The sequence below is a fragment of the Dendropsophus ebraccatus genome, chromosome 2, assembly GCF_027789765.1.
Source record: "Dendropsophus ebraccatus isolate aDenEbr1 chromosome 2, aDenEbr1.pat, whole genome shotgun sequence".
In the NCBI taxonomy this organism is placed as follows: Eukaryota; Metazoa; Chordata; class Amphibia; order Anura; family Hylidae; genus Dendropsophus; species Dendropsophus ebraccatus.
The window spans coordinates 75419678-75437472 of NC_091455.1; the positions used below are offsets into that span (position 1 = coordinate 75419678).

At 44.5% G+C, this 17795-nt stretch overlaps 1 protein-coding gene across 3 annotated transcripts in view; it reads left to right on the forward strand.

Moving 5' to 3' along the window:
* LDLRAD4 (low density lipoprotein receptor class A domain containing 4) overlaps positions 1-17795 on the forward strand; it is a 237530-nt gene that overhangs the window by 189334 nt on the left and 30401 nt on the right. The window contains exon 1 of one of the 3 annotated variants that reach the window (XM_069957818.1): positions 8877-8947. The exons of the other annotated variants lie outside the window; for them this stretch is intronic. Within the exon in view, the coding sequence (XP_069813919.1) occupies positions 8920-8947 (28 nt within the window). The 5' untranslated portion in view covers positions 8877-8919. Of the gene's footprint in view, positions 1-8876; positions 8948-17795 lie in introns of those variants that run through there. 3 annotated transcript variants of the gene reach the window in all.

The following is a 17795-nucleotide window of genomic DNA, read 5'->3' on the forward strand; positions in this document are numbered from 1 at the left end:
CGCAAAAAATAAGGGCTCATGTGGGTCTCTAGGTGGAAAAATGCTATGGCCTTTTAAACACAAGGAGCAAAAAACGAAAACACAAAAACGAAAATTGGCCCCATCAAACTGGTGTAAAGTAGAATTGTCTTAGTTGCCCCTAGCAACCAATCAGGTTCCATCTTTAATTTGTCAAAGATTCTGTGAGGAATGAAAAGTGGAATCTGATTAGTTTCTAAGGGCAACTAAGACAATTCTACTTTACACCAGTTTGATAAATCTCCCCCATAGTAACAACAAGTAACAGGAAGTGAAACCAATGCAGAGACAAACTGTAATAGAAAATGTTGCACCTTTTTCTTTGTTTTGGACACATTTCTGCTTTTGGTAAAAATACTGACCAAAGGGAGCTCCAAAATATAGGGCAAATACTGACCAAAATGCTATGTGTGCAGTGCACCCAGCCTTACTGGCCACTTCATTTAAAGGGGTATTCATGTGTCCTCCATCTCTTCAATGGGCTGGCTTAACACTTGTAACCCAGCCCAGCTGCTGCTGATCAGTGTCCCCCCCGCCCCTGAGCTCACCTTTGGCCCCCACATTAATGTTGCATCTGTACAAAAGGGATAAGCGTGTAGTGTAAGTAGCCATTTACTGATGCGGTCATCTTTTAGTAATGTGGACAGGAACTGACCGATGAGCATACTGTCTTTGCGGAGCAGTCATTTCCTATCCACATGGCACGCATGCTATCTAAATTTTGTGCACATGCTTGCATTTTCGATTCCAGATGTAGTGCAACAGATCCAGTATATAGTATACATATCCAGTGTATGAACAAGCACCTACTGTTTGTGTGTATGTCATTTTTATTGGCCATTTTCTCTCTCGAGTGTTAATGTTGTATTTTGGCGCCAACTTTCTTTTCTTAATAAAAACTAAAAAAGTGTTTTGCAATTGTATTTTTCCCCCCTGTGGGCAGTGATATTCAGGAAAGGTTTCTCATTATGGCTGTGTTCCTTAGTCAGATGTCAGGAAGGCAGTGAACTCCTAAAGGATGCGTTTTCATATTTGCTTGATGTGATGCTACTTCTTAGTATTCTCTCCTCATCATGTTTTTCTTGATTTTTCTGTTGTTGTGGCTGCACTGTCTCGCTTCCAGCTGGGATATACAGACAAGAGACTGCTTTATGAGCTGCAGGAATGCTCTCAGAATCAACAGCCAAATAATTCCCTTCTTCTCTCTGCTTCATCTCAAGTAAATGTACTTATTCTGTAGGGCTGATGGCTCTTCTGTGGCTCATATGCTCTCCACCCTTTTATAAAACAGCTGCATAGCCATAACAGGATCCCGTGTGTTTTCTTGCAGGCGCACGTACTTGGTAATAGGCTAATTCTGGGACAGAAGGCTTTTAAAGGGACCTATCTGTTTTTAATTGGTCTGTTAGAGGAAGAGTACTTGTGAAAGGTGCTGGTCTGACTAGCAATTCAGTTACAGTATGACCTGACCAGACACATTGCAGATGCTAGTGCACATAAGAAATCTATAAATCTAGCCTCTGCTTAAAGAGCCCTTTTAACAAGACAGATGCCAGGAGGGCTCATATGTAATTCCCAACAATGGTTTCCCCTTTCTTCATAGTCTCTTTCAATAGGAGAAAAGCTTTGAACGCATCTAAAGGTATTATGTGAGTCCCTGAGACGGGCGGCATGCTTTACTACTTTGCCATTAGATTTTGCAGCCATCTTTAGTTTGCGGTTTGATATAACTTTTCACATGTTGCATTTGTACCCTAATAATAGAAAAAAGTTTATAAAGGGGGTCACGTCATAAACCTCACATAAGACCTCAATCTTTAGTATCGGCCAATTGTACAAGTGTCATCTGTGTTTGGACGTCAGATTAGTTTCATTCAGTTGCAGTGTAATACAACTACGTCGAATGAGTTGGTCACATTAAAGTCAAATCTAAACCAGTGAGTATTACAACAGCATATTGTTATTGTTAGTTATTTGGTCTAAGCAGCTTAACCCGTCGGCTGGTTCTTAAGACTTGCTGAGTCTAAGGTTTTGACACTGAAAAATTATATCGGAGAATAACCGAGTTAATGAAAGATAAGGCATCATGTGCACAGGGTCTGGATGGGAATACACAATCTGTGCAGCACAGTTCTAATACAGGTTGTGTCACTGTATTTGGTCCCTCAATACAGTATTGTATTACTGCTCTATTCTCCCCTTGAAGTGCTGCATCTGTGATACAGTATCCAATAGACCATGTCATAGTTTCTTTCAGTTGAATTCCGTATAAATCAGAAGCATGTAGTGGTACGGTATAACCCCATAGACTCCTGTAATTTGTGTTAGGACTATATACTCGGTGTTTATAAACTGCAGTGACCATTGTCACAATTTCCTTTGTTTTATTTTAACTTTTTTTGAGCTATAGGGAAATGTACAACTCTCCCTTATTTACTGATTTCTGTTTTTTTTTTTTCAGACATGATTTTTCTTTTGATTGAAAATTGATTTCTGTTTTCTGTAATATATGTTGTGTTTAATTCCTGTACTTGGCAAAAGGCTTAGGCCCTGCTTGTTGTCAGTGAAGGGAACATCCTTGATTACACACAGGGGCCATGCTTACACACTGTATTGGGCTGAGTGCAACAACGGCCATTGTTGCTGAGTGCAACAACGGCCATTGTTTAACAGCACTGCTTAATTAGATAGCAGTGTATGGAACAACAGCCGTAGTGTATACACCAGGTTCTCTGCACTCGTGTAAAATAAATGACAGACCTATTTTGTATGGCTGCTATTTAGTGAATAGTGACTGTACAAAATAGGCTGTGCTCAGAGTGTAACGTACGGCTCCCGGCTGTACTTTGTACTGTGGTCTATGGTAAATGTGCCCACATTCCAATTAAAATGAAGTGATGTTCATCTGGCCAATACTGCAGTATCGGCTAGGTGAACATGTCAAACAACGGGCGCTGTTCTTACAGCATTTGCACATGGCCAGAGGCTGGGTTCACTCGTACTATTTTGGTCAGTATTTGGTCCTCATTTTAGTTAGTATTTTCACAAAAATCAGGGGTGACTCCAACTCGGAGAAAAGCATTTAAATTCTTTGGGTGGACAGTGGAATCTGCCTGACCATAGAATACAGTCTATGGGATGGGAGAAAAGCCAAGTGGGAGCGCACGGGGACGAGCGTCGGAATCCACAACGTATACTCAGTGTGCACATACCCTTAGAGTGTTTGTACATTTTCACCTTAGAGAGAAAGTAACTCTACACATTCTATAGATGTCGGCATCTTCTAGAAACACTGTTTGAGATGAGCCTATATATGTATTCTTTGTAGATTTTAATCTTTTTGGTTTCCTGATGAACCTGCTTCTATGATAGGAATACTTTATTGTTGTTTTTCTTTATCAATAGCTATCAATAATACGTGTAACCTTGACCTGGCAAAGCCAGTCCATGAATATGTAGGAAATACACTTGGCCCCAGGTTTAAAACCGACACCATTGTCTTGACTTGCTTTTGGTGTTGTAAAAGAGTTATCCAGCGAAAATGTTTTGCTTTCAAATCAACTTGTTTCAGAAGGTTATATAGATTTGTAATTTGCTTCTATTTAAAAATCTCAAGTCTTCACATACATATCAGCTGCTGTATGTCCTGCAGGAAATGTTTTCTTTTCAGTCTGACACAGTTCTCTCTGCTGACATCTCTGGCTGAGACAGGAAATGTCCAGAACAGGAAAGTTTTTTTATGGGGATTTGCTGCTGCACTGGACAGTGACTGTCTCAGACAGAGGTGTCAGCAGAGAGCAGACTTGAGATTTTTTAACAGGAGTAAATTACAAATCTATATAACTTTCTGACACCAGTTGATTTGCAAGAAAAAGATTTTTGTTGGACAACCGCTTTAACTTATTGCAATTTTGGTTTCCACATTCTTGTTTTTTATTTGTTTTTATCCCTCACTTCAAAATAGGAAGGGACTGACATCATAATTGTTTCCCTCAAGAGGCAGTGAGAGTGTATACACATCCCTCCCTGTCGACTATCCCTTCCTGGGACATTTTTGGCTATTAGTTTATCTGTATGTTTTTTTTGTAGGTGATCCCCCAGATTATGTATATACAAGGCAGAGTCCAGTGATGCCACTCCAGTCCATATATATATATATATATATATATATATATATATATATATATATATATACATATACATATACATACAGTGGTACCTTGGTTTAAGAGTAACTTGGATTAAGAGCGTTTTGGTTTAAGAGCTCACAGTTTTTCAAAATTGTGACTTGGTTGCTTTGGTTGAAGAGCTCCCTGTGCTGGGTGGAAGGCGGAGTGGAGCAGGGGCATGGTCTGAACAGGGTGGTCTACAGCACTGTACTATGACCCAGGAAGTGTTCCTCACCTTCCAAATCATAGCAGATCCACTTCAGGCTGGGGCTTCCATCAGAGGACAGGACTGTGGGGGGTAATCTCTTCATAACCCCTTTTTTCCCAGACAAAGAGTGCTGCTATACTGTGCCCACATATGTCCTGCTCATTCCTTTATACTCCCTGCAGTCACTCACAGCCCTTGTGTTTCCCATCCTCTCCATACCTGCTATATTGTGCCTGCACTCACACTCAGCTATACACACTGCTGCTATACTGTGCCTGCATTCACACTAAGCCATTATGGGGGTCTTTAGTTTCATCCTGTATCTATAAACTGCTGCTGTTTTTTCAGGTTTATGCACTTACTATACATTATATTCTACATGCTGATTGCTATACTGTACAGTAACTTATAATATCACATATTTAGCTGTTTCTAGATCTTTGTTTTATTTGTTTTACATGTTATTCAGAATAAAAAAAATGATTATTTTGGGGGTGTGGAACCAATTGTCTGCGTTTCAGTGATTTCTTATGGGACGTTTTGCTTTGGTTTAAAGAGGATGTACCACCAGGTACATCCTCTTGAATTTAACACAGCGATAGAACGGTGCCTATCCAGCGGTACCAGGCCGTGCTGAAGCACTGGAGGTCGGCCGGTCCACCCCCAGTGGGAGGGAATTCCCTCCCCTCTATGACGCGGCTCCATTGATTCTATTGATTCTAATGGAGCCGCGTCATAGAGGGGAGGGAATTCCCTCCCACTGAGTGCGGGCCGGCCGACCGCCAGTGCTTCAGCACAGCGCCGTACACGGGAACCGGGCTGCGGTTCGAAAAATGGACCGCGACACCGCCTTCCACTTGACGGCGCCGTTCTATCAGTGTGTTAAATTCAAGAGGATGTACCTGGTGGTACATCCTCTTTAAGAGTGAATTTGTATTACAGGCATGGTCCCGGAACGAATTATGCTCGTAATATAAGGCACCACTGTATGCATGTGTATATGTACATGCGCATATATATACATATATATATGTGTATAAATATATATATATATATATATATATATATACATACGTATACACACACACTCAATCCCTTTTGAGGGATTCAGTTATACTGTATGTAAATATGAAATTTCAGAAACACCATATAAAAGGTTGGTGGCCTTTATACATTACTTACTAAGGGAAAGGTTTTCCTCAATATGTACAGGGCTGTATTTACCACTAGGCACCCGTGGTCCGGTGCTTAGGGCAGAGGGGCAGCACCAGGGAGCAGGGGGAAGGAAACAGTTTTTTTTATTTATTTTTTCAGTCTTCCACCTCCCATTCAAACTTGCCAGTAAATCTGGTGTTTTTTTTTTTAGGGGGACTATGGTGGTATTAGTCAGGTCTGGTGTTGTGGTGTTAAATGTGATGCCCGGAGCTATTACCTACCATGAAAATACATGAAAAACACTATTCCGACAATGTTTCTACATGTGGAGAAATGCATGTGGCCAAAACCCCGCTCCAATTTCTTCATTAAGCCAATTGGTGCGTGAAGATGGGGCGTCATTAGGTTTAGTGCCTAGGGCAGCAGCAGCTATTAATATGGCCCTAAATGTGTACACAGACAAGCTGCTGTTTGTGGCCATTAGAGTTAGGTCATGAGGCAGTGTACTCTGTAGTATCTGACCCAGAGGTGTTTAGTAAGTGTGAGCAATAATCTGTGTTATCATATATCTGACTACATGTACACTCATACCAGTGAATACATGGTAACCTCTTATGTGTTAGGCTGTACTATACAGAAACCTGTGTGATACCTGCATAAAACGGCAATGACAAGGCTGTGATTAGTTGCTTCGGGCAACAAGGACTGTGCCCCCCCCCCATTGTTTCACATCTATCAGTAAGGTTAGCCGCCTCTCCTATATTCTCTACAGTTCAGAGGTAACCACACTTTGGTGGTCTTCATTGTAATGTATGTGAGGGGTTTTGCCATTGCCTTGCTCTGCTGAGGAATAAAGCCCACACAACAATGAAAGGTTCTTATATCCTCTCAAACTATCTACTCTATCTTGTCACATGAATAATAGGCTGGATTCACACAAGTGTATTACATACACATTTTTGCAATCGCATTGCATATGCAAGTCCCTGCCTGACCCCAAGTCTGATGACCAGACCTGACAGCTGTCAATATGGGTCATCAGACCTGCGGTCAGATCAGGATTTGCTTCCATAGTATAAACATAAAACTGCACATGTAATACGCTCATGTTAAACAGGCCTAAGAAGACCATAGAAGACCGTGAAACAATGAATGCAGTTACATACATGGGTATAAAGGCTGTGTTCACATCTGTGTCATTTAGAAGTCTCAGTTGCAGTTCACATTATGTACAAGGATCCATTCACACGTACAGAATTTCCTGCAGATTCGAAGCTTCTGATATTATTGGAACTAAATGATGGACCCTAAAAGAATAAAATAAATTCTGTAAAAATGAACAGCTTGGAGGAACCTACAGCTAAAAGTGATGAAACTGTACAAGCAGAAATAAAAGTCCTTCCTTTACATGGCTGGGGCTAGACAGAGATTCATTGTGTAGCCCCAGCCTGTTTCCCATTGTTTTAATCCACTCTTTTTGGCTCAAACTACAGTAGTAGTGGGGAAAAAAAAACAAAACAAAAAGCCTCTTTCTACTTCAGTTAGAAAGTCCAGCAATCATCTTTGTTTTGTCGTTCTCCAAAGTCTCCTCCAAGACCAAATTTTAAAGTTGTTAAAAGTAAAAGTTGTCTACACTTGTGTGTCTTCACCATCACATCCTCGTGTGTGTACACAGGCTGCATACATGGGTGTAGCAGTGTAAACAAACACAGACGCTTCCTGAGGCTCATTGTTTAACACCTAACATACCCAGTCTGATGGCTCTAGTTGTTAGACGTGAAGTTCTCCTTTAATAGAGCTCTTCTCTTCAGGAACATGAATAGTTTTTTCGAGGTGACTGTTTACCTTAGGGTAGTATTACACAGGCCGATGGGGGCCCGATAATAACTGTAAATGAGCGCCGATCTGCTAGATCGTTGCTCGTTTACTGGGCCTATTACACAACCCGATAATAATTTAACAAGGGCTGCATGGACATCGTTGCCGATGTTCTTGCAGCCCTTGCTTAAACTGCATACATTACCTGTCCATGCTGCAGGGTTCCTCTTGCAGTCTTCTTCTCCCCAGGTCCCGCGCATTCCAGCTTCAGAGCGACCTGTCTGAGCTGACAGGCCGCTCAGCCAATCACTGCCCGTGGCTATCCCGGCCTGTGATTGGCTGAGCAGCCTGTCAGCTCAGACAGGCTGCTCTGAAGCTGGAGCGCACAGGACTCGGGGAGAAGCGGAGCACAAGAAGAGCCCTGTAGCCTGGACAGGTAATGTATGCAGTTTGCATATTGTCAGCCACTGTCTGCGCACCGCTATTACACGTAGCGATGCGCAGTCGGTGCCCGACAATTATAGGTCCAAACCTATATCAACAATCAGCCAATGATCGTTGTCATCAACTGATCGTTGTGTTTATTACATGGAGTGATAACCAGCCGAATAGGGCCGATTTGACCAATTATCGTTCCGTGTAATAGGGCCCTTAGTGAACACTGGAGGAGTGGAGTAGATCTCGCAGTCCACTGAGTTTGCGGGCCAAGACAGTGTGGAAGTTCATTGTCCTGTTCCTCCAAACACTCCCTGGTGATCCTAGCCTGATGACATGGAGCTTTGTTCTGGCACTGTGTTTAGGGAAGACCTCCTGAAGATTGGGTGCAGTTGGTCAGCTAATAGCTTCCTAGCCCATAGCGTTGGTCAGCTAATAGCTAATAGCCCATAGCGTTTGCCATTCAAGCATTGTGGTATGGTGACTGACAGTCCAGTGGCACGCTAGAAAAATGGTCCCCAGACCAGGGCACCGCCACCAGCCTGTTGAACCTCATCTGTGCACCCAGGGGATACATTTTCAGGCTATGTTCCCAGACAGTATTTTTGCTCAGTATTTTACAACCGAAACCAGGAGTGGATTGAAAACACAGAGGACTGTTCACACACTGAAATTTTGTAGATGATGGCCGTCATTTAATGGCAAATAACGGCCGTTGTTTTAAAATAACTGCAAATTTTTGTTATTAAATGACAGCCATCCACTCAATTTCAACATTGTGTGAACAGTCCTCTGTGTTTTCAATCCACTCCTGGTTTTGGTTGCAAAATACTGAGCAAATATACTCTGGAACATAGCCTTATATGGGGGAGATTTATCAAACATGGTGTAAAGTGAAACTGGCTCAGTTGCCCCTAGCAACCAATCAGATTCCACCTTTCATTCCTCACAGACTCTTTGGAAAATGAAAGGTGGAATCTGATTGGTTGCTAGGGGCAACTGAGCCAGGTGCACTTTACACCATGTTTGATCAATCTCCCCCATAATGTTTATGCCATATATGTCTCCTGGAACAAGTACTTGGTGGGGGCCTGCCACTGTGTGATCTTCTCTTGGATGTCTCTTCATCATTCATTCAGTCTGGGTACACTTGTGATATCTTGATACTGTGGTTAAGGAACAGCCAAATAGTGTGGCTATGTCTTATAGACTGGCACCACACCTCTAGGCCCCAACCCTACGGTGTAGGACACACAAGTAACCACATTTACCCATTACTGGAAAATGTTGCCATAATGAGGTCAATGCATTATGTGAGAGTGGATGCAGCCACCACATGGTGTGGCGTTGTTAGTCACCAGGAACAAGCGGTTTTTACTGTTTTGATTATTATCTATGATTGTGTATACAACGCTTCTAGAACCCCAACTTCTGTATGCATCTGCAATGAGTTGCAGTAGTGTGTGATAGGTCCTCCTAACCTTCTGTATCTGCGAGTCTAAGTGTCTATTGCATTGGCACATTTAGATATTACTCCCTTTATTTCACTCTTGACAGAACCATGTACTGTACATAACATGTTGGGTGCACTGCTTACCATGGTTTACCTTAGTAACGAGATTCTTCTCACTATAGTGTGGAAGGGGGGCAGAGATGCGGTAAAGTTATTGTGAATACTGTACACTAACCTATTTACCTGTGGAAAGATTCCTAAATCAATGTATGTTTCTTTCCAATGCGTGCAGCAGAGACCCTCCTAACCTGCAGGAGTTGATAGTCAGATTTTAGTATGTAACATTACATAGATTTTACAGCTCTTAGTATAAGCGCTTCCTCTGGTGACATCTGCTGGTGGCAGGGAGAATAGCTGTAGATCATGGATGGTTCATGTACCTTTAGGCTTGTTCACATAGGGGTGACACCAAGAACAGCACCCCCATTGTTGTCTTGTCCGCATGGGATCACCGGGGATCTTGTGTGTGCCGACAAGTAGGACGACTTGATTAGCTGTCATTGTAACAAATGTCATGACGCATACAGAAGTTCTGTCGTTTTACCGGTCTGTATTCTGTATATTTTTTTTGCCAATACATAGCTTTTATAAAGTTACCAAATCTTACTTTATAATGTAACTTTATTTTTTAAAAGTGTGTGTATATATATATATATATATATATATATATATATATATATATATATATATATATATATTATATAATTTATTTTATTTTATTTTTTTTAATATATGTATGCACTTCTGCTTAGTGGCAGCAGTAAGGAGTCACACAGCCCCCTCTGCTGCCACCAATGTTTGTGTCAGGAACTGCGCGGGTTATAGAGGCTGCCTGACACAATCACTGCCTGACTACCATCACTGCTCCCTCTGCTTCTAGCTCAGAGCGATAACCGCAGTCACTGCTCCCACTGCAGAGGTTTTCGGCACCAAGATCATGTCAGGCAGCCTCCCTCTCCATTGAAATATACAGTCCATGGAAGAACAACCACCCCCCTCCAGCTCTGCATTGTGATAGCACTGTTCAGCAGTGCTACAACAGAGCAGGGGATCGGACGCTGCAGCTTATAGCCATGCAGTTCCTAAGACAAACATTGGTGGCAGCAGAGAGGACGGGTCGCTCTTTACTGCTGCCACTAAACGGAAGTGCATATGTTTATAATAAAGTTATATTGCAAAGTAATATAACTTAATTAAACCAATGTACTTGACATAAATCTACGGAGTAGCCCTTTAATGTTATGTTCTGATTTATGTTTGTATTTTTTTTTATTTTAGGCTATGTTCACACAAGAATATGGCCAAAACCAAACGTTGCATGAACGTAGCCATAATATGCTATAGGGAAACTAAAAGAAGACTCTAACATGCTGTTACGTTCTTATATGGCAGGGCTGCTGAGAACTTGAGTAGTTTTATTACTGTCATTTGTTGGGCAGCTTTTATCTAACCTCACTTTTTATTGATATTCCAATTAGGGCATTTGGCGCACTGGGGTGGTACTTTACTCCTCATGTATTTTCATGAATAGTCATACAGCGCTCTGGAACCTGGGGTTTAGTAGGATCTTGGCGAACAAAAAAATTCAAACCTACAAGAAGGAATTTTTTTGTCTGCTCAAATCCTGGAGACACTAGATGGAGACACCACTGAAGTTGATGGAATTTTGTGGGATGTGTTGCTGAAAGGACTCGTCGATTCTCTGAATTCTGTAATGTGTGTGAACTTCAACTAAGTTATGGTTTGTATAGATTGCAAAACATACCCATTTGTGATGCTTTTGTCTTCTTCATCATTTGAGGGGATTTTGTGGCTAATAGGGTAAACTACATAAAGGGCCCTGACTAATATAGAAAACAGCCTATAGAGGGACCTGGGTACAGTAGCGGTCTTTGGCACCAAGCACCACAAGCAATCGCTTGGGGCCCCCAACATCCAGGGGGGCACCCACGCCCCGCTCTTCTCTTGTGCTTAAGACCGCTAGACAGGGCCGCTGCCCCGCTTGCTGCTGTGATCTGAACTGTAACTATGAGCACTCGTAATGAGCGCTCACAGTTACATGCAGCAGCAGCAGCAGCACTGACAGGGAGGGAGCCATTGGCTCCCTTCCTGTCAGTCACTCTTGTGGCCGCAGGAAGTGTTTTCTCTGCGGTCACAAGTGGCCGCTCTGTCCTTGTGGTGTCGGTGCTGCAGTGACATCACTGGAGCATCGGCGCCAGGAGAAGGGGAGCGCGGCCTCTTGTGACCACAGGGAAAACCCTTGCGGCCACAAGAGTGAAGGGAAGAGGAGACGCCTGGACCCAGGTGAGTATAAGTGTTAGTTTTATTGTGTCATATACTATATGGGAGGGGGAGCACACAGGGGCCTGTGTAACTGGGGGAGCACACAGCGGGGGTCTATATAAATGGGGGGAGCACACAGTGGGGCTATATAACGGGGAAGACACAGGGGGGCTATATATAACTGGGGGAGCACACAGGGGGGCTATAGACTACTGGGGCTTCACAGAGGGGTCTATATACTACTTGGGTCAGCACACAGGGGGTCTATATACTACTTGGGGCAGCAGAATGGGGTCTATATCCAAGTGGGGGAGCACACAGGAGGTCTATATCCAAGTGGGGGAGCACACAGGGGTGCTATATACTACTGGGGGACCACACAGGGGGTCATTATAGTACTGGGGTAGCACACAGGGGTCTATATACTACTGGTGGGGCACAGAGGGGTCTATATACTACTGGGGGAACACACAGGGGTCTATATACTACTGGTGGGGCACACAGGGTGTCTATATACTACTGGGGGAACACACAGGAGTCTATATACTACTGGGGTAGCACACAGGGGGTCTATATACTACTGGTGGGGCACACAGGGGGTCTATATACTACTGGGGGAACACACAGGGGTCTATATACTACTGGTGGGGCACACAGGGGCCTATATACTGCTGAGGCAGCACACAGGGGGTCTATATATAACTGTGGGGCACACAGGGGTCTATATACTACTGGGACACAACACAGGAGGTCTATATACTACTGGAGGAGCACACGGAGGTCTATATACTACTGGTGGGGCACACGGGGTCTATATACTACTGGGGGAACACACAGGGGTCTATGTACTACTGGGGGGGCACACAGGGGGTCTATATACTGCTGGAGGAGCACACAGGGGGTCTATATATAACTGGGGGGCACACAGGGGTCTATATACTACTGGTGGGGCACACAGGGGGTATATATATATAACGGGGAGCACACAGGGGGTCTATATATAACTGGGGGAGCACACAAGGGGTCTATATATAATTAGGGGCAGCACACAAGGGGTCTATATACTGCTGGAGGAGCACACAGTGGTCTATATACTACTGGGGGAGCACACAGGGATCTAAATAATACTGGTGGAGCACACAGGGGGGCTATATACCACGGAGGGAGCACACAGGGGGGCTATATACCACGGAGGGAGCACACAGGGGGGCTATATACCACGGAGGGAGCACACAGGGGGGCTATATACCACGGAGGGAGCACACAGGGGGGCTATATACCACTGAGGGAGCACACAGGGGGGCTATATACCACTGAGGGAGCACACAGGGGAGCTATATACAAGTGGGGGAGCACACAGGGGGTCTATATACTAGTGGGGGAGCACACAGGGGGTATATGTAACTTGGGGCAGCACACAGGGTATATACGACTGGGGGGAGCTCACAGGGGGTCTATATACTTTTGAGGGAGCACACGGGGGGGCTATATATAACTAGGGGAACACACAGGCGTCTATACACTACTGGGGGAAGCACACAAGGGGTATATACTACTGGGGGCAGCACACAGCGTTCTATTGCTGTGGAGTGCGTGTCGAGGGGGGGGGGCCCAGACATAACTTCGCTTGGGGCCCCAGAAATGCCAAGACCGCCCCTGCCTGGGTAATGGATGTAACTAGTACAAAAACTCTTACTAGCCCTATACAAAAATAAATAATAGGCCTCTACAAAAAGGAGTAGTAATATGCCCCCATGCAGAGTTCTACTTTACAATAATAATATTACTAATAATAATATTTATTTGTATAGCGCCAACAGTTTCTGCAGTGCTTTTTTTGTTGTTTTCTTAACACAATACAAGGGTTACATTACATAGACACATTACAGAATTGAATAATACAAAAAGGAATGAGGGACCTGCTCGCAAAAGATTACAGACTAGGAGGTAAAGAATAAAGGCCCTATTCCACAGAACGATTATTGGCCGTATTCGGCCGATAATCGTGCCGTGGAATAGAAGGCAACGATCAGCCGGCATTGTTCATGTCAGCTGATCGTTGCGTCATTTGTCTCTTAAACATGTTGAAATAGGAGCGTCGGCAGCAGACGCTGCTGTATCCTATGGGCTGCCCGGACGATCAGCAATCCCCTTGGAGGCGGGAGTGTGAGGTTCTGATTATGGAAGATGTTAGTGTGAGATCATTAGCAGAACGTAGTGCACAGCTAGGATGGTAGGTGGAGATGAGGTGGGAGATGTATGGAGGGGCACAGTTGTGGAAAGCTTTTCTGGATTTAATGGGCAATCAGTGCAGTGACTGGCAAAGAGGGAGATGTCATTGTAAGAGATGGACAGAAAGATAAGCCTGGCTGCTGCATTCAGGATAGACTGGAAAGGGGAGAGCTTAGAGAAAGGAAGACCGATTTAGTAGGGAGTAGTCAAGACGAGAATGGATCAGGGCAACAGTAAGAGTCTGAGCTTAAGAAATGGGCGGATTCTAGAGATGTTTTTGAGATGTAGGTGACAGGAGTGTGCAAGGGCTTGGATATAGGGAGTAAAAGATGTATCCGAGTCTAGCATAACCCCCAGACATCGAGCTTGATGCACAGGAGTTCTGCTAGTACCACAGACTGATAGTGAGAGGTCAGGTCGAGGCTGGTTAGAGAAAAGGGAATACAAAAAGTTCTGTTTTAGGGTAGTTTCACACACCCCATATCGCAGCGTATTTTCTGCTGCAGATCCGCAGCTGATTTGATCTGAATAACTGAACACGGCATCAAATCTGCACCATCAAATCTGCTGCAGATGTGGTGTGTGTGAAGGCACCCTTATGCCCCTATTCCACGAGTCGTTTGGAGGAGCAAACTAGCGCTATTAGCGCTTGTTTGCTCCTCGTTCACCGCTCGCTGCCGCCGCTATTCAACGCGGCTGCAGCGAGCGGGTGGGTATGGGAGGGGCTGCTCGGAGGATCGCTGATCGTCCGGGCAGCCCATAGGATATAGCAGCATCTGCTGCCGAGGCTCCTATTCAACGGAGCGACGGCAGCAGATCGCTGCTATATCAGTCGCTTGTTTTTCAACATGTTGAAAAACAAGCGACTGCAACGATCAGCCGACATGAACGATGTCGGCTGATCGTTGCACTCTATTCAATGGGACGAATATCGTTCGTAGCGGCCGATATTGGCCGAATACGAACGATATTGCTCCTTTAAACGACCCGTGGAATAGGGGCTTTAGGGTACGTTCACACGTATCGGATCCACAGCGGATTTTCTGCTGCAGATCCGCAGCAGATTTCATCTAAATAACTGAACACGGCATCAAATCTGCTGCGGATCCTGTACGTGTGAACGCACCCTTAGAAAGACTGAGTTTGAAAAATAGAGAGGTTATAATGTTAGAGAGAGTGGATAGACAGTCACTGGTATTTTGTAGGAATGCAGGATTGATGTCACAGGAAAACGTATATAATTGGGTGTCATCAGCGTAGAGATGGTATTGAAGGCCAAGCCTGCTTATGATCTGTCGCATAGGGGCTGTATAGAGGGTGAAGAGGAGTGGACCAGGACTGATTCCTGGGGAACCCCAACAGTAAGAGGTAAAGGAGAAGAAGTAGAGCCAGGGAAGGATACACTGTAGAAGCAGTCCAAGAGGTAGGAAAAAAAAACAGAAGAATACAGTCCTTGAGGCCAAGAGAGTGGAGCATGGAGAGAGGAAGAGTTGGTGGTCTATGTTGTCAAACGCTGCTGAGAGATCCAAGAGAATCAGCGAGTAGTTTCTTTGTGACTTAAGGCCCTATTACACGGAACGATTATCTGCCGTATTCGTTCCGTTTAATAGAAGGCAACGATTAGCCGACATGCTGCATGCTATGGGCTGCCCCCCTAGACTCATCCGCTCGCTGCTGCCGCGTGAAATAGCGCCGGCAGTGAGCGGGGAACGAGGAGAAAATGAGCGCTAAGAGCACTCGTTTGCTCCTCAAGTCGGTCCGTGAAATAGAGCCTTTAGTCTGGTTCAGTATGCAACACAATTATGGAGAAGACTGCTGACTTGACAGAGGTCCAGAAGGCAGTCATTCACACACTCCCCAAGGAGGGTAAGCCACAAAAGTTCATTGCTAAAGAAGCTGGCTGTTCTCAGAGTGCTGTATCAAAGCTTATTAATGGAAAGTTGAGTGGAAGGAAAAAGTGTGGTAGAAAAAGGTGCACAAGCAACCGGGAGAACCCCGGTCTTAACAGGATTGTAAAGAAAATGCCATTCAAAAATTTGTGATAGATTCACAAAGAGTGGACTGCTGCTGGAGTGAGTGCTTCAAAAGCCACCACATACAGACGTCTGCAGGACATGGGCTAAGTGTTGCATTCCATGTGCCAAGCCACTCCTGACCAATAAACAATGGCAGAAGCGTCTTATCTGGGCCAAGGAAAAGAAGAACTGGACTGGTGATCAGTGGTCCAAGGTGCTGATTTTAGATGAAAGTAAATTTTGCATTTCATTTGGAAATAAAGGTCCCAGAGTCTGGAGGAAGAGTGGAGAGGCTGTACACAATCCAAGCTGCTTAAAGGTTTAGTGTGAAGTTTCCACAATCAGTGATGGTTTGGGGAGCCATGTCATCTGCTGGTGTAGGTTCACTGGGTTTCATCAACACCAAAGTCAACACTGCCGTCTACCAGGAAATTTTAGAGCACTTCATGCTTCCCTGTGCTGAAAAGATTTTTGGAGATGGAATTTTCATCTTGCAGAACGATTTGGCACCTGTCCACACTGCCAAAAGTACCAATACCTGGTTTACTAACCACAGCATCACTGTGCTTGATTGGCCAGCAAACTTGCCAGACCATAACCCCATAGAGTATTTATGGGGTTTTGTCAAGAGGAAAATTAAAGCCCCCCCCCCCCCACACACACACACACACACACACACACAGCTCCCCTGCCGCCGCACGGAATTGCAGTGGTAGTGAGCTGGGAATGAGAAGCAAACGAGTGCTGAAAGCGCTCGTTTGCTCCTTAAGTCGCCCCGTGTAATAGGGGCTTTAGCCTTCAGGAGATCGTTTGACACCTTGGTGAGAGCGGATTCAGTGGAATGAAGGGACTGGAAGCCAGGCTGAAGAGGGTCAAGAAAAGAGTTATCAGAGAGAGAGCTTGTTACTGTAGGTGGGAATAGACCAGACGTTTCAGTGAAGTTGAAAGGGAGACTAGAGACTGGTCAATAGATGCACTGGATGGTCAAGGGATGTTTTTTCAGTAGTGAGGTTATTACAGAATGATTGAAGGAGGAGGGAAAGATACCAGAGGAGAGGGAGAGGTTGAATATTTTAGTGAGGTGAATAGGGATGGCAGGAGAGAGTGACTGGATGAGTTGCGAGAAAATAGGGTCAATTGGGCAGGGGGCAGTAAGAGGAGAAGCAGCTTGGAGACCTCTTCCTATGTCACTGGATCGAAAACTGAGGTTGATGAGGAAGTAGGAGGATTAGGATCTATGGGACTTTGGAGCTGGGAGGTTGTCAGAGTGGATAGTGGACAATTTTACATTTAAAGTAGGAGGCTTGGACTTCAGGAGACAGGTCATTAATGGGTGTCTGAACTTTGGGCTTAAGAAGAGAGTTAAAGAGGCGTTTTGGATTGTTGGACAGTGAGGAGATGAGAGGTGAAGTAGACCTACTGCTGAATACTCTAACCTGCTATGCTAATATATAAATGTATAGGTATGGTCCCCTTAGTGTTTGGGAATCTGACCCACCCATTCAGGCAGAATTGGCTGGTGTGTATGGGTGGCTATGTTTGGTATAGCAAGGCCATGTTCATGTGGAGTTTTTTTTCGTGCTGAGCCTGCATTGAAAATCGCCATGTAGCGAACCAAGAGCAGACTTATAATCCACAGGGCATGATTACACTGAGGAATTGAAGAAGAATCCGCTCTTATTTTAGATTCCTCCCGTAAAATATGTACAGAACAATGCCCCATTGTGTTCAATGGGATTTCTGCGCTGTTGTTCACACTTCAGAATTTCGAAGCAGAATTTTCTGCCGCTAAGCCGCTCTCTGCCCAAAGAATTCACATGTAAAATCTTTGTTCCCGTTCACACTGAGCAAACATGGCGACATAGATTCCGCCGCGCTCAGTGTCCTGCAGTGAGTGAATGAGAGGGCGCATACGTGTCCACTTCCTCCCTTCTCTGCTCAAAGAAGTG